The following is a 23175-nucleotide window of genomic DNA, read 5'->3' on the forward strand; positions in this document are numbered from 1 at the left end:
TGGGGCTGGACGGATGCGTTCGGGACCGCTTGTGAGAGCCTTCAAACGGAGCTCACAAGCGGAGCCCCGAACGCTAGTGTGAAAGTAGCCTTATAATACATGAACAGATTATTACCTGAATGATTACAGAATTTAAAAAAAAATTGATGCAGGAGATGGGATTTTATAATGGTGAAAATAAGTGTGCTACAAATGTATTAGATGGCTTATGGTGGTATTATGTGGCTGTACTTAAAGGAGTGATCCCGATTAAGGTAAAAAAAAATTAAGATCAGTAAAAGTTTCTAACAAAACTAGAACCAGTTCTGTACCACACATGGATCTAGAGCTCCCGCATTCATTGCTACAATTGTTCTGCTAGAGTTATTTCAAGCAGGCGGTTCAGGGAAAGGCGTGTCCTTTCATGGGGAACGGGTCCTCCCTCCCTGTAACCATCACAACAGTAGGTATGGCTGGTGGCAGTTGAAAGATGTAACTGACCATGTGTGACCACCTCAGCGAGGTGGACAAAGAAGTAAGGAAAAGAATGAACAGCACTATACAGATACATTTTATCGGACGCTTAGATGGTATGCTGAATATTTAATACATCCAATGACAAAAGCATTCATATTTAGAAGTGCTGGCTTACAAAACTTAGAATATTTTTCATGGGACAACCCCTTTAAGTCTAAGACCAACAATTTTTTGGCAAAGACAGGTCAAAATACAAAAAAATTGAAGTTGGCGTCAGGATCACTGAAGAATTAGGCACACTTGTCTAATGTGTTTGCAGTGTCCATCAGAGATAGAGCGTGGGGACATATTACCTCCAAGGGATGCCACAGTATAGGCATACAATAGTATCTGTGGCCCACAGACTTTCATGTTAAATTAAAAAATATATATTATGGTAAATGTTTTTTTTTTTTATAAGATGTCTTTATATTGGGGGTGCACAGCTGTGGTTTATGGCTCCTATCCTGCTTTTCTCGGTGCATAGTGCTTAATGAGCGATATGCAGTGAATAGAATTAGTGGCTATGCCGCTTCCTCTATTGGACAGTGCTTGCCGGGCGTCTCGGGCAGAGCAGAGCTGCGGGTACTTAGCAGACCCTGATCAGCTCTGTTACAGTGTAAAAAGTGAAAAACACAAAAAAACGTAGTGTTAGTGTCCCCACAACAATCGTTCCCCGTCATTAACTTTACATCAGCTGATGCAAATGAGCGCAGATTGACATTTGAAATACACCAATGGCACTCAGACCAAAAAGAGGTTGTGCATCTCTGCTCTATATAGAATAGAGCAGCACACTTCTGCATCCCATAACAGAATATGGAAGTATATCAGCATAGCAACACTCTTTTGACCTCTGTTAGGTGAATGGAGGCTGTTGGATGCATCTGACATGTACGTCAGGTGCTTTCCCTGCATATATGTAAAAACAGTACAAATGAAGTGCAAAACCACCCGTATTTCCGAACCATTTCTGACTACTACTTTTGACCACACAGAAACATGCTGATCAAGGTAATTCCTAAAGTGCATTAGTCATCAGGATCATCCCTATTAAACCATCCATAACACTTGGTAGGGTTGACTCTGCTGATTAAAACCATACTTTTCATCCCCTGACCCGATGTTTTATTTTGGAGAAATAAGTATTTCTAAGAAAAAAGCAAATAAGGTCTTAAGGGGGCACATTCTAGAGACAGGTGGCCCGAGCAACTCGGTTCACCTTAGCTCTTCCATTGTGCTTCCCTGACACCTGGCCCTGTCAATCAAATGACGGAAGGAGTCTCCAGGGAAGCAGAGATGAGGAGCTAGGTGCACTGAGTGGCTAAGGCCCACCCACGGTGCACTTAAAGTGTTGCCCTAGCTCACAAGTTAGGATATGACACCAATGTCACAAACATGCGGATCCGCACCTATGTCTAGAATGGGGCCCCCAAAGCGAATAAGAGCATGCTGTGCATGCGTGGTGTGCTCTCCATTCACTTACTCAGGAGTTACGAAGTTATCTCCGGAACTCCCATAGAAGTGAATGAAGAGTGCACTGTGCAAACGTCGCCACATCGCCATACTCATCTGTGGGAGCTCCAGGAATAACGGAGACGGTGCTTGGCTACTTTCGGCACTCCCACAGAAGTGAATGAAGGATATCCACACTTGCATGGTGCACCCTTGTTTACTTATCTGACACTGGGGATACAGCCTAGCGATATGCCACCAATGTGTGAGATGGGCCAACCCTTTTAAACCCTAACTTGCATATTTAAAAAAAAAAAAATCTCAAATGCTGTGCTAGAAATATAACTTACAGTACGCCCTGAAAACCTGCAGCTGTCAGAGCATGCTGAGAGTTGTAGTTCACATGGCTGGAGAGCTGCAGGTTAGAGACCAGTGCTCCACGGCACAAGCCGCACTGGGTGAGGGATCTGGTTTCAATAGGGAAGTAGAACAAGGGTGGTCTGAACCAGTTAGCCCCTTCTGATTTACTAAATTAGACTTCAGCGCAGACCTTTCAGTGACAGTGAGGATCTTTCTAAGGAGCTGACGGCGGCCGGGTCCCCTTCAGAGCAGATCTGCTGCAGGAATGTGTCCGCGTGATGATTCCAGAGGCAGCAAGCAAAACTGTAGATCTCCGCGGCCAGCTGCAATGCAAACACAGGATAAAGTCAGGGGTGGAAATGATAGATCCGCGTGCAGATCCGAAGACACAAGTGCAGTAAAAGGCAGGGGAGAAAAAGGGCTTCTCGGGACTTCACTAAATCAAAGTTAAATTGGCATTCAGCATCCGGTCACCTTCCATTTACGGAGAGATTAATCTACGGGAGACTCCAGTCAGCGGCTTCTGAAAGTGACTGACAATGATGCATCCTGCGCACTTCAAAGAATTAACCTGAAAAATGACTGCCTTTAAAGTCCAGCAGAGCCGGCTGAATCACTTATGACTTTAGAGACAAATAAAACACAGTGGGGGAAATGAAATGCTTTCTACAATCAACGCAAAGGATTTTTAGAAAAATGTCTCCGTATAGGAGTGAAAGTCTTGGAGCACGTCACCTACTGAACACCTAATCCATATAAAAGAAGAGTAACCTTGTTACATTGTTCCTTGAGTTACAGGCTGTATAATACTTCATAGAAACATAGAAGAAACACAGCAGAAAAAACCTTGAGGTCCATGTAGTCCGCCCTCATGTTATCACTTATCTTTGGACAGATGTGTGTTCAGCCCAGGCATGTGAAAGGGCATCTGTCAGCAGTTTTACGAAACTGGCTGACCTGTTACATGTGCACTTGGTAGCTGAAGGCATCTGTGTTGGTCCCATGTTCATATGTGCCTCCACTGCTGAGAAACTGCTGAGAGGTCCTGAGAGTTCCAGAGAGAGCAGAGCCTCTAGGTGTAAAGGAAACGCCTCTGTTGCTCCTAGAAGCTAATTTACATATATTTAAAAATTTATTTTCTCAGCAGTGCGGGCACATATGAACATGGGACCAACACAGATGCCTTCAGCTGCCAAGTGCACATGTAATAGGTCAGCCAGTGTCATAGGTACAAAACTGCAGACAGATGCCCTCTAAATTCACTTACTGTCGCAACCACATCTTATGAGAGTTTGTTCCAAGCCTAAACTACTCTTTTGGCGTAAAAATATTGCCTGACATTGGTTCCGATCTTCCCCCATCTAATTTTAGACTGTGCCCCCCTTTTCCTTTAAGACACCTAAACCTGGCGGTGGGAAATTGTAAATGAGACAGGCCTGCCGGCCCATCCCCTTCCCCGCCATGCCCCCTTTTTTTTAGACCTGGCGTGAGCAGGGACAAGTCGCAGATTGCAGCGCAAAGGACCTTTGTACTGCAATCTGCACCAGAAATATGCCTAATTTAGGCATATTTCTGTTTGACAAATGACCCCCTAAGTCCTTTAAGTCTCTCCTAAAATGTTTTATGCTTCAGACCCTCCACCATTTTTGTAGCCCACGTTCACCCATTCAATTTTTATATATACTGTATATATTTTTGTAGGTTAGGTCTCCAGAACTGGACACAGGATTCCAGATGTGGTCTCACTAGCGCTCTATACAGTAAGATCACAATCTCCTTTCTACTGGGTATACCTCTAGCTATACAGCCAAGCATCTGACTTGCGTTCTCAGCTGCATGCCCACACTGTGCACTCGGCAGTCTGATATCAGGACCCCTAGATCCTTCTCTTCTGAATTCTTGTCTAACATAAAACTGCCAATATGATAGTCAGATAGATTTTAGCAAAACAACTGGGTCAATTCAAGTAGTTGACCTAAGTGTCTTGCTCGGGGTCTCTGTGAGCCGTTTATGCTGCCCTCAAATAGGACATCATAAAACTGGTGACAGATGTCCTTTAAAGGGGTTGTCTCACCTCAGCAAGTGGCATTTATCATGTAGAGAAAGTGAAAACAAGGCACTTACTAATCTATTGTGGATGGTCCATATTGTCTCCATGATTGATTAATTTTTCTATCACACTACACACTGCTCATTTCCAGGGGTTGCGACCACCTTTCGATACAGCAGTGGTGGTCGTGCTTGCATTCTATAGGAAAGAGTGCCAGGAAAGCGGGAGTGTTCAAAGGCACGCATGCACAGCATCTCCCGCTCGGCCACCTCGTGTCTGCACTGCAGCGGTGGTCGTAACTGTAACGGACCGTTTCAGCAGACAAGGGGTTAAAATCCGTTTAGGCGATATGCCCCTTTTTGAGAGACAGGCACAGCTACTGCAGAACACCAAACTCCCGAACTGGATACAAAATAGCACTCCAAACTGGAACCTCGTGAATAGCTGCCGGCAGACGAACAGGAAAAGGATACAATCAGCTTACACTCCTGGCAATCAGTCTCCAACAGCATACAGGGAATCCCCCAATAACGAGACAAGGCTCCGTGTTGAGGGTCAGCAGTGGTCTGACGTGCACTCAGCCTGGTTTTTATTACAGTTGTTGCAAATACAGGTCCGCCCACAGGGTTTTGAAATACAACCAATCAGTAATTCACAACACACACAATGTAAATACAGCAACCAATCGTTCACGCCCCCAGAGGACCAGAAGGGAGACTGCGACACAGGACAGATACAACATATCCCCACAATGCATCATGGTTTCCTCCTCTCTGTCCCAGAGACAACCGAAGGCAATCCAATTATCTCTCAGGACAAAGGGAGATCACCGATACACATGTGGAGACGACAGGACAGACATCACCATTTAAACACACAATGTCACACCCCCACAGCAAACACAGACATTTAACATATCCCCAGATAGCTCAAGTCTGAGTGCATATCATTAGGTGAATGGCACTCAGAATACACAAATACAATACTATTAGCTATCTGGGTGCCCTCACATAACATACAATTTAACCGAACGCATAATAACATAAAATACAATTCCACAGACAGATTTAAGCTGTGCGGCCGGTCTGTCTTCTCCTTTAAAGTTACTATGGGCCATAATCCTGAGGCAAGAGGCTTTTAAACAGCCCTCTCCAAAACCCAGTGGCGAGGTTGGTTTCGCCACAGTAACCCCTGGAAATGATCAGTGTGTAATCTGATTTACTGGTCACATTACATTTTTCTAGGTATCCAGAACTAATATATTTTATATTAAAGTTCAGTCCTCGTGGCTACAAATGTTTGAACATTAACATGATCGATGTCTCAAAAGCCAGTGTATTCCCAGTTTTCATCGGCGTCAGGTGGTAATTGTAGGCAATGGAAAAGGCAAATGAGCAGATACTTTGAGTGAACGGCACATGAACAGTGATCAGCCATCACCTAATATAAGAACTCGCAGGGACAGTTGGGCCCTGTTCTCAGATGACGCCAGTACTTCCAGGAAGAGACATTTCATCATGGTTTATATTACTTGCCGCTGCTATCATTTATGACTATTACTGGTAACAGCAATATCACAAGCCACTTATCCCGAATGCAAAAACATTCAGCGAAGTTAAACGGCGTACAAGAGGAACACAAACATTTCCCTGAATTCCAGAGGAGAGTGTATGGCCTATAAGTCTCCTCACGCCGATTAAAGCGCTCTCTCCTCAATAAGAGAAAGTACCCTCCAAATACTAACTTAGGCCTCTCACCCAGGTAAGCCAGTACTCTCTGCTCTGCACTGATGAGGGGCAATCAGCCCGAAACAGCTGTCTGCAGATGAGGTACTGGCTTATTTAATATCAGAGTCGTGTCTCGAACATTGATAGGATAGCTGCCTTACATCTGGTGGCATCAGAGGCAGAGCTTGTTAAGAGCTCATCTGTATCCCTTTCTTCCCAGAATAACAGAGGAGCGTGTATGGCCTATAAGTCTCCCCACGCCGATTAAGACGCTCTCTCCCTAAGGAGAGATAGCACCCCCCAAGTCATGAACCTGAGATATAGCATGCTACAAGAAGGGACACTTCTCATCGTAATCCCAAACTGTGTGGTTGTCTCTTTCTTATTCCCAGCTCTGCACTCCGCTTTAATCTGAGAAGCATAAAAAATAAGTACTCCTTGAACACGTACCAGACAGGTTTTTACAATATGAGGTGAAAATACAACAATGTGAGCGGAATACAGACATTACTTCAGCTCTTGACTGTCTTTTCTTAACCCATACGCGTTTTTACGGCGGTCACTAAGGGGCCTTAGGCTGGGCCGCCGCGTTTTTACGGCGGCCCGGTCTAAGCGCTGCACGGATCCCCCGTGCAGCGGGGAGCACGGTCCCGGCTCACACATGAGAGCCGGGACCCTGCTCTAACAGCAATGGCGCCCGCTGCATGTAAAGTGGTGACAGAGGGAGCGGACTCCCTCTGTCTCCCATCAGCACCCGAAAATAAGATCGCGGGGTGCTGATGTGTTCGGAAGCTTACCTTACTTCCGATCAGGGCCCCGGGCCTGTCTTCAGTTATCTCCAGCAGGCTGTGCCTCTCTGGCGAAGCCTGCTGGTCAAGGTTTGCATAGCATTGCTATTGAAATGTAATGCCTTATAGAGATAATGCATTACATTTTAAAAGCAATCAAAATACTGTATATTATAGTCCCCTTGTGGGACTTTTAAGTAGTAAAATTTTTTTTTTTTAAATACACATTTATTAAATAAAAAAATTTCCATAAAATAAAAAAATATGCTTTTTTTTCCATTGAAAATACGCTTTTCAATGAAAAAAATTGCAAAAAGAAAATATCCCCCATATGTTTGGTATTGCCGCGTCCGTAACGACCCGGACTACATAAATATTACATAAATTATCCCCTATGGTGAACGCCGTAAAAAATAAAAATAAAAAAAGACAGAATTTCTAATTTATTCTTAGTTTCCACCGAAAAAAACGCAATTGCGGACAAGAATAGGCATATTCTATTAGTGCCGGCAATGTGCGTTCTGCAAAATTGCGGAACGCACATTGCCGATGTCCGTGTTTTGCGGATCCGTGGATCCACAAAACACGTTATGGACGTCTGAATGGAGCCTTACAGCTGTAAATGCTAACCTGATCGTGGGTCTGATCGTCTGGTGATCAGATCTGCGACTGGGCTGGGATTTGCAGTCGTAGTGTGGGTGCAGAAATGCGACCTTGCAATACTGTGTAAAAAGATTTCTAGGGTGTATTCACATGCTTTGGTCAAATTGTGTTTTAGCCAATTTAATCACTGCATGTGAACGCATTGTAAGACCTTCCATCAGCGCCGATAGCGTGAAACCATGTAGCAAAACATTCTATTGATAAGACGAATGCCGGAGGAATGCAGTAGTACAGTAAGGCACATGCATCCCTAGAAGTGCTGTATTGTGGTTTTAAAAAATAACCTGTCTATAGGAGCATTGTGGCTCCTTAAAACAACTGATTGGCAGGGTCACCATGAGACCGATACCCACTGATCTAATATTGATAGCCGGGCCTTACAATAGACAATCAGTTTTTATAACCTGGATACCACCTTTAACTAAAGGTTGCCACACAGAGTGGGGTCGGCAAACAAATGTATCAGGGTTTTTTCTGACTCCCCCGTGACGGCAGGTGATGGGAGAAAGAAGAACCGGCCAAGTTTGATTTCAACATACCCAATCCTCCTAGGCGTGGCCTGGCAGTGGCTTATTTCCCTCTTCCCACCCAAAAAATTATAAAATTGTCACTACAGCTCCCTTTTTAAGAGGATCTGTCACCTCTCCTAACATCTTTTTTAGTAATCACTCACATCCACCATGTAATAACAATTGTGGAGCATCTATTCTTATGACTCTATGTTGTACCATTCCTTTATGTTTCCTGATAGAAATTAGGAAGGAATTTGTAGCAGTTTGCAATGATGGTCCATCTGGGTGTTACCAGTTGCAGGTGTGTCCCTGCATAATCTGACAATGGCAGACTGTGCAGGGACACACCTCCAACTGGTAACCCCCATCAGGACCTTCACAGCAAATTCATTCATAACATTTAGCAGGAATAATTAAGGAATGGGACATCATAGAGTCATACCAATAGATGTTCCAGAATTGTTAATACATGGAGAATGCAACTAGTTAGTAAAGCAGACAAGTCAGGAGAGGTGGCAGGTCCTCTTTCAGCTACGAGTTGTTTTACTTTCCATCCCTATAAGAGAAAAGAACTGGAATGGACCTTGCCAAAGCCATTTTTTTTATCTTCTCTAAATGTGTGATCTCACAATGGAATTTAAAGAGCAAAAATCCAGAGTAGCCCGCGTCCATCACTGCCCTGCTACTCCTATTAGGCACATTATTCAGTGAACTACTACTCCTCCTATTTTTGCCTTCCCCACCACTCCCCTGCTGGCTCTTTGTGCAGTTGCACACCTGCTTCTAATTGGTAATCTGCTTCTGCTATAAATGCTGGACAGCCCTCTCACACCTTGCCTGAGCTTAGGTTTCTAGTTTACCAGTGAAGGTGAGCTATTCTGATAGTCTCCCTGTTTACCGAACTTCTGCCTGTTAACCAACTACAATACTCTGCTGCCTGCCCTGACCTCAGATTAGTTTCACTGTATTGCATGTACTCTGGCTGCCCTGACCTCTGCCTGTTTACTGACTACAAGTATTGCCTGACCCCTTAGTGCTTCTCTATGACCTCCGTGGGTCAGCTGCCAAATACACCAGGATTATTTCAAGAGGTAGCAGCCTGGCAGGTGCTCTGCAGTGATGGCCAGATTCCTGTATAGAAGTTAAAGGGTAAAAACCAGGGGATAATCAGGATAACACCTTTAGGATAATTCCCTTAGGTCTTTGCAAAGATTAAGACTAGGCCTACATGACGACATGTGTCGCGCGACAGATAGGGCACAACTACACTGCAAAATTTGTTGCACGACATTTTGTCGCACCAATGTCGTGCAACAATTTTTATAATGATAGTCTATTATGACGTAATGCGACATGCTGCGACGCGACAAAACTCGAATGGATTTTTTGCAACTGTCGCGTCGCAGTATGTCACCATAGACTATCATTATAAAAACTGTCACGCGACAAATGTCGTTGGGTAGACATAGCCATAAACAGGCAGGCGTCTCCATTGGCTCCATATAGAACTTGCTAACCTACTGGACTGCATCATTTTCTAGGAATTAAATTCCTACTTGGTTTACACAGGTGGCTCCCTTTAAAACTGGTCTTCTCCGTGACTTTCTCCTAAAATTCAGATCGCATCCACAAATGCATTTAGCAAACTCCTGTTACAGCTCTCTAAACACACAGCAGGTGTACGCCTCAGAGTGAAATGTTTCATTGATGAGGATTTCAATTACTGAAGCAAAATAATTATCTCTGTACTCTCAAGAAGAGATGTGTGATTATACGCTTTCTACTTTATCTACAAAGGTAAGAGCGCAAAATATCAATAGGGATGTGGTGCAGCCATTTATCCACATTTTTAACTATCAACTGTAAAAGTGTTCATCAATAGACATCAATTATCACCGCGTGGTTGCAAACTGCATGGAAACTTGATTGGGCTAATGGGCCACTTAAGTGTAATGCAAGCAGGTATCACAGCGTCTGCTCTGGTTTTAGGATTCAGGAAGCAAGGGAAGTGCCCATACCCGTGTGCCGAGGATGCCAGTTGATAACATGCATCTTTCCGCTAAGGCCTGATTCACACAAATGTATTCAATATTGCCCGTGATGCAGCTGCACCACACATACTTTATAATATGGCAATTAGGTCCATATGTTCTTATAGGACATGGCCCTGGTGACCGCTGGAGACAACTGACCACAATGGTCTACAATGGTCTCCAGGTTTATTCCGCGAGACCAGGACCACAATGTGAAAGAGGGAGATGTGAATATCACTATCTACTTCTATGGGTCTTTTGGGGTCTGTCAGAGAAACATGTACGTAATGTAAGGTAGGAGGAAACATGGGGCTACATCCACGGGAGGTGGACGACTAATCAATATGTAATTCCAATATAATATTTGCACAGTGCAAGTATATATAGAGAGTCAATACCTGTGTAATAAGTGGAGAGATCTGGTATGTGCCATCTCACAAAATTAAATTAATAGGAATATTCTAGCAGCCTTCCATGGTATATAGACTGTCAATTTACCCCACTTTGCATAAACCAATAATACAAGCGAGGATACAATGGCCCTTCAACACACATTATTAAACCAAGCTACATCAGTATTAAACCAATGAGTGCTGGTCACTACTTTGTATGGCTTTTGGTCCCATCTTTATAGCTGCTGCCAATCCGGACTAATCAGTCTTTTTATTTTATGTTAATTAGCCCCTGGGTGCAACAAGGGTGATGCTGTTGCACTCAGAGGCTCCGCTCCCCTTCTCCTATGCTGTGCCTCCAACCACTAAGACTGACAGGCCAGGTAGAGAAAACATATTCATGCCCGGCCATGAAGCCTTGCGGGAGCGCGATTGGCGCACGCACTGTACAGGGAAGGAGCACCTGGTGGTCTCCACCTCTGTACAGTGCATGAACCAAACGGGCCCCCACTAGACTTCATGTCCAGGCATGAATATGTCAGTCTTAAGCCTCCTTCACACTTCAACGTTTTGGTCAGTGATTTCCATCAGTGACTGTGAGCCAAAACCAGGATGGAGCCTCCACAGACATGAGGTATAAGGGAAAGATCTGCGCCTGTTCTGTGTTTAGAGCCGCAACTGCTTTTGGCTTAAAATCACTGATGGAAATCACTGACCAAACACTGACGTGTGAATGGGGCTTTAGCGATGGGGGCGCAGCAAAGGAGACAGGGAGCCGAGCCTCTGGGTGCAACGGCACTGCCTTCATTGTACCTAAGGGCTAATATAACATAAAAATGCTTATTTCTCCGGATTGGCAGCATCTATGAGAATGTGAGCAAGGGTCATACAAAGTAGTGACCGGAGCGCATCTAGAATTTAGGTTGGATTGATACCGATCCATCTCATGACATATTACCTTTAATTGGTCCCGGCACAACTATTATACGTTAAAACCATAACTATATGGAAAACTGGCAACTCGTTCTGAAGCCTTAAAAATGCTGAACTGTCATAGGAAAAAAAGGAAAAGGAGCAAACTAAGCACAGAAATAATACAGACAAAGCAAGTTCTTACATTTAGTTTTCAGAAGGAGCAACTGGAAACTGGGTAATCACTTTCTACAAGGATGGGAGTATCTTTTGGGTATGTTCTTGGCACTTTGGTAATGTAAGGCATTGGGGGACATTATGGCTCACACTCTGATGGAGGGCATTGGCTGGCACAGTTAGGGTATAGTGGCTCACACTGTAATGGAGGGCATTGATTGGCACAGTTAGGGGGGTATAGTGGCTCACACTGTAATGGAGGGCATTGTCTGGCACAGTTAGGGGGGTATAGTGGCTCACACTGTAATGTAGGGCATTGTCTGGCACAGATAGGGGGTATGGTGGCTCACACTGTTATGGAGGGCACTGGCTGGCACAGTTAGGAGGGTATAGTGGCTCACACTGTAATGGAAGGCATTGGCTGGCACAGTTAGGAGGGTATAATGGCTCACACTGTAATGGAGGGCATTGGCTGGCACAGTTAGGAGGGTATAGTGGCTCACACTGTAATGGAGGGCATTGGCTGGCACAGTTAGGAGGGTATAGTGGCTCACACTGTAATGGAGGGCATTGGCTGGCACAGTTAGGAATAGCAATGTCCCCTGATCTGGTCTCCCGTCTAGCCGGCCCCTTTCACAGGTCAGTATTTGGTCAGAATTTTACACCAGTAGTTGTAAATCACAACCAGGATCCAAAACATGGAAAAGGTACAAATCTTTCCTTCGGGGTGGTGTCACACTCAGCATTTCTTTTAAATGCTTTGTTTTCTCTGAATTTTTTATTTTATTTTCTGAAAAAATGATGTTAGATGAAAGTCAAAATAAAATATAAAATGCAGTACAAACAGAAAGGTTTATTTTGGCATTTTCTTCCTTGCAGACAGATGGTAGCTATAATTGAATGGTGAATTCTAAAATGTACTACAAAGCCTGAGATGGCCGCACATGCTCGGTATTATCCTTCAACTGCCTCCTGAGCTGTGATAGGGAGAGCATGGACACGCCCCCTGAGCTGTGATAGGGAGAGCATGGACACACCTCCTGAGCTGTGATAGGGAGAGCATGGACACGCCCCCTGAGCTGTGATAGGGAGAGCATGGACACGCCCCCTGAGCTGTGATAGGGAGAGCATGGACACGCCCCCTGAGCTGTGATAGGGAGAGCATGGACCCCCCTTGAGTTGTGATAGGGAGAGCATGGACACGCCCCCTGAGCTGTGATAGGGAGAGCATGGACACGCCCCCTGAGCTGTGATAGGGAGAGCATGGACACGCCCCTTAGCTGCAGCAGAAAAGACACTCCCCTTCAGCTGTCAGCTTGATATAAATCTAGCAGAGCAATGAATGGGGAGATCTCTGGATCCATGTGAGGTGCAGGGCTGGTTCTAGCTTTGTCATGTACTATATGATGTCTGATTTCCATTTTCTTACATTAGACATGGGATAACTGCTTTAAAAAGGGTTTTTGTCGCCAGTATATATGGATGACCTACCCTCAGTATTGGTCATCAGTATCTGATCGGTAGGGATAGCACCCTTGCTGATCAGCTGTTGAAAGAGGAGGCAGCATTGGTACTAAAGATTACACTGCGCTTCATAGTAAAAGCTCTTGTAAGTACTCTGTACTGCTGAGACTTTCGAGACAACGAGCAATGTAATCTTGAACTGTAAGTAGGGCTTGTAGAAACACTGCCTCCTCTTTAAACAGCTGTTCGTTGGGGGTGCGGGGTGTCAGACCCCCACCAATTAGATATTGCTGACGTATGCTGGGGATGGACCATCAATATGTACTGGCTGCACAACCCCTTTAATGCACTGAAGGACAGGGACTAATGTAAGCGATTAGAACTGGAATATGTTGGAGCACTAGGCTGCTGCAATGGCCCGATACTTCAGCCATACATAAGCCATTGGAAACATACACAGTACAACAACAAAAACAAGGCTAGAAATGGATAGCTTTTGTATGATAAAGATTTGGGGGTATGCAGGTCATATGACAAGCAATGCTCTCATTTAATCCACAGAGGCTCACCATCTTAAACATTAAAGGGCTCTGAACCTGGAAATACCCACAATTTCACTCAGGCAGCCCCCCTGTTATGAGCATTGGAGCATTTCCTTTGCCCTGTGCTGAATCGCGCAGGAAAGGCATTTTATGGAGTTCCAGTGACATACCGGGCTCTCCATAAGGACTGCTAAGCGGAGGCTGCCCTGTAAAACTGCTAGGGCAGCGCTAACGCCCGCCCACCAGAGATGGTAATGTCACCAGGGACACTGCTAGGCGGGAGCCTCCACCCAGCCGTGTATTGTTACAAACAAAAAAAGCCCTTGCCCTGCGTGATACAGCACAGGGCAAGGGAGAGCATCGGAGCATTAAATGCTCATAACAGGGGGCTGTCTGGGTAAAATTGTAATAGCATATCCACAGGTGGGGGGGGGGGTCACAATTCTGCTTGTTTGGGTGTTTCGATAAGTCCCTATATTACTTTGAATGGTGAAAAGGGTAAATTTAGACTATTTTCTGACAACTGTGACACCTTTTCGACATAGCCGAGTGTGACAGATTCCTGTCAAAAACTTGATTTGTCTTGTCGGGAAAAACCCTAGGACAGGGGCTAGAGTAAGAAGCCGGAGCAGAGCCTACAGGTATGAGATATAACATGGCGCCTCCTTTATGGATCATTCTGAGTTTTAGGCTACATGCACACGACCATGGTGTGTTGTGTGGTCTGCAAATCGCGGATCCGCAAAACACAGATGGCGTCCGTGCGCATTCCGCAATTTGTGGAACGGCGCGGACAGCCTTTAATATAACTGCCTATTCTTGTCCGCAAAGCGCGGACAACAAAAGGACTTGTTATATTTTTTTTGCTGGGCTACGGAACGGAGCAACGGATGCGGTCAGCACACAGAGTGCTGCCCGCAACTTTTGCAGCCCCATTGAAGTGAATGGGTGCTGCATCCAAGCCGCCAAAACTGCGGCTCGGATGCGGACCAAAACAACGCCCGTGTGCATGAGGCCTTTGGAATATTGAAAAAAATGCAGAAAAGCCTTGTTCTAAAATTGGAACCTGCTCAAGACCTACCTAAGGGAAGCAAAAAAGCTTTTTGGAGAGAACGCAGCGCTCTTCACTGTTTCTTGCTTGCCGTCAACATTGCAGTGCAGGAGATGTAATTACACGGCGAGCAGGTAAACAGTGAAGAAAAGGCAGCGTTCGCACGCATGCTGCTTTCTCTTCAAACAGGTATCCAGAGGGTAGGTCATTAATATGAGAAAATCGGGCAACCCTTTAACAGATATGCTGTAGTAGTTGCCTACCTCATGTACATCTTCCCCATGCTTTTTATTTTTCAGTCTGGACTCTCCTGAGCTGTTGTCACCATGAAAACTAATCCCTCTGGTTTGTTTTCATCTTGTAGGTAGCACTTCCTGTTCCTGTATCCAACCAAACCCATGATGCACTTCTCCTTCCTCTACCACAGCTCAAGCTCCACCCCTAACAACGACCAGCTACTTTATAACTCCTCCCACCTAGCTGCTTACATAGACACTCCCCTATCACTGCCTCTGTTGTTGCTTCGACACGCCCATCGACATAATAAAATAAATAAGAAAGAGCTGTATGGACATGGTCATGTGACTGCTACTTTCATAAATGACTAACAATCTCCCTCTCCACCTAGACACATAAAACTTTATCCTAATATGCAAAGTAGGCGTTTGGTGCAACAAGGGCAACATTGTTGCTCCCGCCGCACCAAAGGTCCGATCCTTTGAGCAGCCAGCCCCTCCCTCTGTGCTTTGCCACAGCCCTGCCCTGTCAATCCAAGCAGTGAGGAATGTGCTGGCCACAGAAAGGAGCGGAGCTTGGGTGCAACAAGAGCAACAGCGGAGAAATTGTTGCACCCAATACTTAATTTGCATATTAAGAAAAAAGTATCTTACAGATGTCGCCACCACTTTTTTGACTAGCTTAATGTGTTGAAACACATAATAATAATAATAATACTACAACAAATCATGTTAAAGAGACCATCCTGGTACAGCCAAACAACTCGGGAACTGACCCTCGGATCAACTAAAGAAAGAGAGAACTTTAATCAGGTGAACCACAGATACAGTTCTATGCAAAATGCTGGATAGGGAGGTCGCTGGATGCTGATGCAAAGTAAGAAAAACCTTTAATGGCTTCCTAACAAACATAAATGCTCTTCCTTGCCTGTACATAAGGTTCACTATACTTACTCTAAAGATCTATTACTCTCTAGGTCTCATTGTTTGCACTGAACCTCCACAACCCTATATACCCGCTATACACTGTTTACACTTAATTATAAAAGGTTTGTATTTGCAAGCGCCAAATAACATAATAAATCTAATACCTAAAAGAACGTATTTTTTCCTTTGCCATACACACAAGCTTAGACCCTGCAGCCACAACAATTCTTTCAGTTCTACTTCATTTTTCTCCTTAAACCAAGCAGCAGCGTTCTTCCTTTCCATTTTATTTTTTTGTAAGGTTGTAGGATATGTAAATATCAGTAGTGGTTAATAAATTGCATTAATCCCGCTAAAATGACATTTTTACCCAGCAACTTAAATGCACAATTTATATCTATTTTTTTCTATTACAGCGACCTTAAAGAGCAGGTGTACATTGCATTTGAAAGGAAACTTGTTACACAGCTCCCCCATCTGGCTAACGCAGCCAATTACAGCTCTAAAGATCTAAGAGAACAATAATGGTTGTATTTCTATTATTAAAAAAATATATAAAAAAAACACTTTCAATAGGCGAAGACATAAATCACATTTGGTCACTGTTCTGTTTCCAAAGTGATAAGCAATGATTAGGTGGTTAATGAAGCTCCATGTCCAGTTGTTTTGACACTTAAAGGGGTTGTGTTACTCAGCAAGTGGCATTATTATGTGGAGGAAGTTAATAAAAGGAACTTCCTAATGTATTGGTATTACCCATATTGCTTCATTCGCTGGCTAGATTCATTTTTCCATCACATTATACGCTGCTTGTTTCCATGGTTACAGACCACCCTACAATCCATCAGTGGTGGTCGTGCTTGCACACTATAGAAAAAAGTGTCGTCCAGGATCGTGGGAGGTCCGATAGGCTGGTGCTTTTTCCTATAGTGTGCCAGCACGACCACCACTTCTGGATTGGAGGGTGGTCGTAACCATGGAAATGAGCCGCATATAATGGGATGGAAAAATGACTCCAGCCAATGAATGAAGCAATATGGGTAATACCAATACATTAGTAAGTGCCTTGTATTAATGTTCTCTACACGATAAATGCCCTTTAGTTAAGTGTCTCAACCCCTTTAAAGGGATATCCCAGTTTTTTTTTAAGTTATCCCCTATCCATTCATTGTTACAGGTGTTGAGGAGACAGCAGAGTACAGCTCTTGGCTATCTCCCGAATTCCCATAGGTAATGAATGGAGCGGCCACACACGTGTGAGACTGGCTACTCCATTCATTTCAGAGGGGCCGCAGGGGGTATGGGGTCCCCCTTCTTGTGATCAGTGGGGGTCCCAGAAGTAGGACCCCCACTGATCTAATAGTTATCCCCTATGCTGTGGACAGGAGATAACTTCAAACAACCAGAATACCCCTTTAAGTTCCTTGTGTCAAGGCCGTCACAAGCCCATTGATTTTGATTCATGTCACTCCCTGGCCTAAACTTCAATTACCTGAGTCTTACCGATGGATATATGATAAATCATTGGGACATAGTCTGCGGCAGGTAACACTTTAAGAACATACTGCATTTAGTTCACCATAGCAACTGGTTCCATGGGGAAGAAATATATTCATTACACAAGAAATTGATTCTGTACTCCAAACTAGCTTGGGACTGTCACCGCAGGACTCGAAAATAACTTCCTGGCAAAAAAAAAAAAAAAAAAGGTAAAAGCCAATTACTTAATACTAAGGATATTAGGGAACCGGTTGACGGCTGGCGCCGAGCCTCGCTTTGTCTCGTTGGACACCCCAGGTATAAGGATTGTGAGTTACGTGGCACTTCAATTCACCGGCAGGTCACGGAAAACAATTTCAAAACTCATTTAAAGCAGCTGAATAGAATATTTAATACGTGGAAAAAGTTTATACTGCGCAGCGCTCGGTTTCAATTATTTAAGCGAGTGACATGTTAATGAATGATACTGCTTTTCACTTGTCAGGATGCCTATTACAGATTTCTCCCATATAATGAATGTTTGTACCCAACAAGCAATCTATTAAGCTAACACAAGGCAAATAAGAAGTGCCCTTCAACAAATGAAGCCAGCTCGCATACTGCAGGGGAAGGAGGTGGCCATCTCGTTGGCCGGATTGTTAGGAACTAGGAATCCTTGAGGTATGGCATGGTCCTTCTCATAACTTTCTATGACAGAGGTCATGCAATTACTGATATAAAAAAAAAAGAAATTAGGAATATAAAAAAAAAAGGAAATTAGACATCATACAGTATATGACAATCTCTTTCTAACAAAGCTAGAACCAGCCATGTACCTCACATGGATCCAGAGATCTCCTCATTCATTTCCTCCATTGCTCTTCTAGATTATTTTCAGACTGTTGCTCAGGGGACATGTCTGCTTTCAGAGGGAGTGTCCTTTCTGCTGCAGCTCTCTCCCTATCACAGCTCAGTGTGTGCGTCCTTTCTGCTGCAGCTCTCTCCCTATCACAGCTCAGTGTGTGCGTCTTTTCTGCTGCAGCTCTCTCCCTATCACAGCTCAGTGTATGCGTCCTTCCTGCTGCAGCTCTCTCCCTATCACAGCTCAGTGTGTGTGTCCTTTCTGCTGCAGCTCTCTCCCTATCACAGCTCAGTGTATGCGTCCTTCCTGCTGCAGCTCTCTCCCTATCACAGCTCAGTGTGTGCGTCCTTTCTGCTGCAGCTCTCTCCCTATCACAGCTCAGTGTATGCGTCCTTCCTGCTGCAGCTCTCTCCCTTTCACAGCTCAGTGTGTGTGTCCTTTCTGCTGCAGCTCTCTCCCTATCACAGCTCAGTGTCTGCGTCCTTTCTGCTGCAGCTCTCTCCCTATCACAGCTCAGTGTGTGCACCCTTTCTGCTGCAGCTCTCTCCCTATCACAGCTCAGTGTGTGCACTCTTTCTGCTGCAGCTCTCTCCCTATCACAGCTCAGTGTCTGCGTCCTTTCTGCTGCAGCTCTCTCCCTATCACAGCTCAGTGTCTGCGTCCTTCCTGCTGCAGCTCTCTCCCTATCACAGCTCAGTGTGTGCGTCCTTTCTGCTGCAGCTCTCTCCCTATCACAGCTCAGTGTGTGCGTCCTTTCTGCTGCAGCTCTCTCCCTATCACAGCTCAGTGTGTGCGTCCTTTCTGCTGCAGCTCTCTCCCTATCACAGCTCAGTGTGTGCGTCCTTTCTGCTGCAGCTCTCTCCTTGTAACTGCCAAAGCTTCTTACAGTGCCTGGTGGCAGTTGAGGAATGGAACTGAGCATGTGCGACCACTTTAGTAAGTAGATGTGCACATTACTACACAGATTAAACATCAGGGGGCACCAGTATATGGAGCATTTTTGTAACAGAAAGTAAATTATGAAGGTAACTAGTTCTTCATGCCGAATTATATCAAAATAACATTTAATGGTGGCACAAACTTTTTAAGTGTGAAGTTAGAGAGATCTGCTTGAGAGCCAGGCCCCTGCTCTAGTGCTCACTTAGGCTCTTAAAGGGCCAGCATGTGCGCACACAAACCTTCACCAGCCATATCCATTGGATATTTCAGACATCTTTCCCAGTGGGAATGTGCCTGAGCAATAGGTGTCTTAGCTTACTAAGTTCCTTGCAAAAGTGTGATATTCTGTTTTCTGCCTGTGTACCAACCTCTGCTCAATACCTGATTCTAACCCTTTGCTGCCTGACCAGTTTACCGTTTGGACCCCCTGCACCCTTGACCTTGGATCTGTTTCACATATTCGCACGAACTCTGCCTGCCCTGACCTAGGCTCTGTTACTGCCAAGTTTTGCCTGATCCCTTGGTGACCCATACCAGTGTCTCTGACTTCTGTGGCTCTAGCTGTTAACCATACCGGACTACTCCAAGAGGTAGCAACCTGGTGGCTCCCTTGCAGCAAAGTCCAGATTCCTGTATAGGGGTTAAAGGATGAACACCAGGGGGTTGCCAGGATAATGCCGTTAGGTTTAGCCCAAAGGCTGGTTTACACAGTGGTTCCAGGCCCACTGTCAATTATTATGAGGTGCCTGTCTCTCTGGTGCATTGTGGAAAGTCCATGCACCAGAAGTTGAAACCTACTTCAACTAAGAGCTAGCATAGATTTTAGTTCAACTTTACGACAATTTTCTGGCCATAGTTATATTAAACGAATTGGACCTCACAGGCGATGTGTGTGGGGGGGGGGGGGATATTTATCAAGGCTGTCATTTGTAGTAAGTGGTGACATGAGACGCGCCACCTCTCAATTTTAGAATCTCCTGGCAGGTTTACACACCAGAATCTCTAATTCCTGCCAGCTAAGCACTGGCATCAACTTAAGGTAAAACTTGCTCTAAAAGACTAGCGTCAGTCTCACATCTGTCAGGCTACATAGGCCCATCCACTCCCACCCACATTTTTTTTAAAGTGCTGAACGCCATGGGAAAAAAAAGTCTAACATTTTTGCAGAGAAAACTAGCTTGGAACCATTAATGTTTTTTTTTCAAGATTTTTATAAAATTTGGCAGAAAGTAGAGGGCTGTGTAAAATGACATAAAAAAAATACTCACCTTTTAAGGTCCCACACCACAGCCCCACCACTCTAATCGTCGCTGGGCCTGCAGCCTTCACGTGCTGTTCATCGTAACATGACCACTGCAGCCAATCATTGGCCTTCGTGCTCACGTGTGCATGAACAGCACATGACCGCTGAGGCCAGAGATCAGCTCCAGCATTCATGTGAATGATGACCAACATGCGGCTGCTGCAGGTTCAGCAGTGATCCAAGTTGGGGGGGGGGGGGGGTGTGGTACAGGACATTTAACAGTCGAATATATTTTTATTTTATTATTGATTCACAGACCCTGCTCTCTGCAAAATTTAAAAGCATCTTGGAAAGCCTTTTTAATAAAATTTCTTCCTACGTTGAATGCAGAAAATGACAGTAAAATGGTCTGTATAACCACGGCAAACCTCCGTAATGCCACATTTTTTGCAAATGTCAAACAAGTGGGTGGCAAAGCAAGCAAGAAAGTGAACAATGGGAATCTTTTGGGAGCAACGTCTTCAGCAGAAAATGAGCAAACGGGAATTTTCCCACAATTTTAAAAAGCAAGACCTCAACACTTCCCATATAGTGGATGATGCAGAACGAAATGACGTCACGGGCAGCAGCAGGACGCTGGGAAGCCTACAGCGCTTACCCCGCCTCCTTTATTACATGCAGATGAGGACAATTAAAGGATTAAACCATGAGAGATTAGGAAAGTATGACTATATCAGTGACCCCAAGTGTGTACTGAGCTGCTCACAAGGAGAGAAACGTTGGCACATTCTTCACACTAAAGCCTCATTCACATGTCACTGTTTCACGGACGTGTGCTGTACGTGTTCTCCGCGGACAGCACACGTCCCCATTCATTTTAATGTGTGTATTCAGACATTACTGTTTTAGCACGGTCCATGGGTCCATGTTTTCAGCACGGATCTATACTCTATTTTGTCCATCACATCCATTATAGTCTATGGGTCCGTGAAAACCACGGATGCAACACGGATGCCTTCAGCTGCAAAGCACAGAGTCAGCCAGTGTCATAGGTATAAATCTGCTGACAGATGCCCTTTAACGGACCCCACCTATAATTGCAGTAGGGGAGTGTAGGGTGCCTGTTCATGGCTCCACATGCGGATTAACGCTTGAAACAGCAGCAAGTACTAGTGCAGCCCGGCAATTAGGGGTAATGCACCCCTTGCATGGGCACCCTAAATTATCTAGTTTTGGGATTTTTATAAAAAAGCGAGTGGACCTAATACAAAATGTCACCCTGAAAGAATGGGCACACCTGTATACATAAGGATGTAGCTCTCAGCCTCTGGAAGCAAACAAGCGTGCTCATGTCTGTGTGTGCTATTCCTGTGCTGTGACATCATATGTGCATTCATTCTACACTGTGACATCATTGTGCGCATAATCCCTGTGATGTAACTTAATTGTGCGCATTATGTCACTAATGTCCCCATCCATGCACTGTGACATCACTGTGTGAAAAATCCTTGTGCTGTGACATTACTGTGAACATTACTGTGTAAATCAGAAGAACGAGGATCATCAAAATGACAACGGGAGGGAAAAACAGCTCGCTGCTCTGGAAACTTCTCATTAAATAGGTTTATTAACACAAGGAAAACTACACGCTACGCTTTCCAGCGGCGGTCCGCCGTCTTCCTGTGAAGGATTCTTGTACTGTGACATTATTACTGTACCTGACATCACTATGTGCATTACACCTACGCTGTGCCATCAGTGTGAGCATTATCGCTAGATTGTGTTCATATGACCTGATTCAGGAAACAGTATTTTCTGTCCCCGTACTCTTCCTGACAACCCTGGGATTTCACATGGACGCATTACACTAAATGGTGCAATTCAAATGTCTGGTTTTCCTCATGTACAGTTGGTCTTTCAAACGTAAATCACAGCACGCACCATTCTTGCCCAATTTCTATGTGAGACTCAAATTTGGGGGGTACTATCTCTCCTTGGGGAGAGAGCTCATTAGTCGACATGAGGAGACTTATAGGCCATACACGCTCCTCTGCAATTCTGGCAAGAAAGGGATTCAAATGAGCTCTTAACCAGCTCTGCCTCCGATGCCACCAGATGTAGGGCAGCTATCCTATAAGTCAGTGTTCGACCCTTTAAATAGGCCTTGAGACATGACTCAGATATTAAATAAGCCAGTATCTCATCTGCAGCTGTTTCGGGGCTTATTTAATTTGCATCCCTTTCTTCCCACCCAAAAAAAGAATCTGATGCACCATGACACCATCTGGATGTCCAGTTACGTCCGTCTTTTGTAGACAGAAATCAGAATGGCCGTGACGAAAATAATCATAAGCTTTTAAACTTGCTGTTAAAGGTGGTCTTGGAGGAGTGAGGCTCCAAAACAGGCCCCTTGGTTACTTGTTGTATGAAAGCTGCAGAACATTTCATGAAGCCGTAAAAAAATTTTTACGGACAAAAAGGTCTGATTAACCCTTTAACTGAGCGCCACACACAAAACTGTACAGTAAATAAGATCCAACCTGTCCGCTCTAATCTCCCAACTAGGATCAGGCAACTGATTAGACATTATGGGGTTGCGTTACATTATCTTGTATCTGCCTGGAACATGTCCCTATAGACAGGGAAGTCAACATTAATTATTCCACAGCACGATCCCAATATGATGTACAAGAAAATGGGAACAACATATCTTGTGTGAAGAGATTCCGTTCCGGAGACTCTAGACATGTATATTATTTTATCACACTTCCACACATGTTGAGAGTGCTGACCTGTGAAATCCCTACTCAACTCCGCTTCATTCCACAAATAAACCTGAAGCCGCTTCACATCCTTGAGGACATCTTC

At 44.6% G+C, this 23175-nt stretch overlaps 1 protein-coding gene across 2 annotated transcripts in view; it reads right to left on the minus strand.

The window, feature by feature from the left end:
- The window catches only part of IPO11 (importin 11), a 482369-nt gene that overhangs the window by 398312 nt on the left and 60882 nt on the right, over window positions 1–23175 (minus strand). For both annotated transcript variants that reach the window (XM_044276158.1, XM_044276159.1), the window contains exon 6: window positions 2501–2633. In XM_044276158.1, the coding sequence (XP_044132093.1) occupies window positions 2501–2633 (133 nt within the window). The remainder of the gene's footprint in view (window positions 1–2500; window positions 2634–23175) is intronic.

This window comes from Bufo gargarizans, chromosome 1, assembly GCF_014858855.1.
Source record: "Bufo gargarizans isolate SCDJY-AF-19 chromosome 1, ASM1485885v1, whole genome shotgun sequence".
Taxonomy (NCBI): Eukaryota; Metazoa; Chordata; class Amphibia; order Anura; family Bufonidae; genus Bufo; species Bufo gargarizans.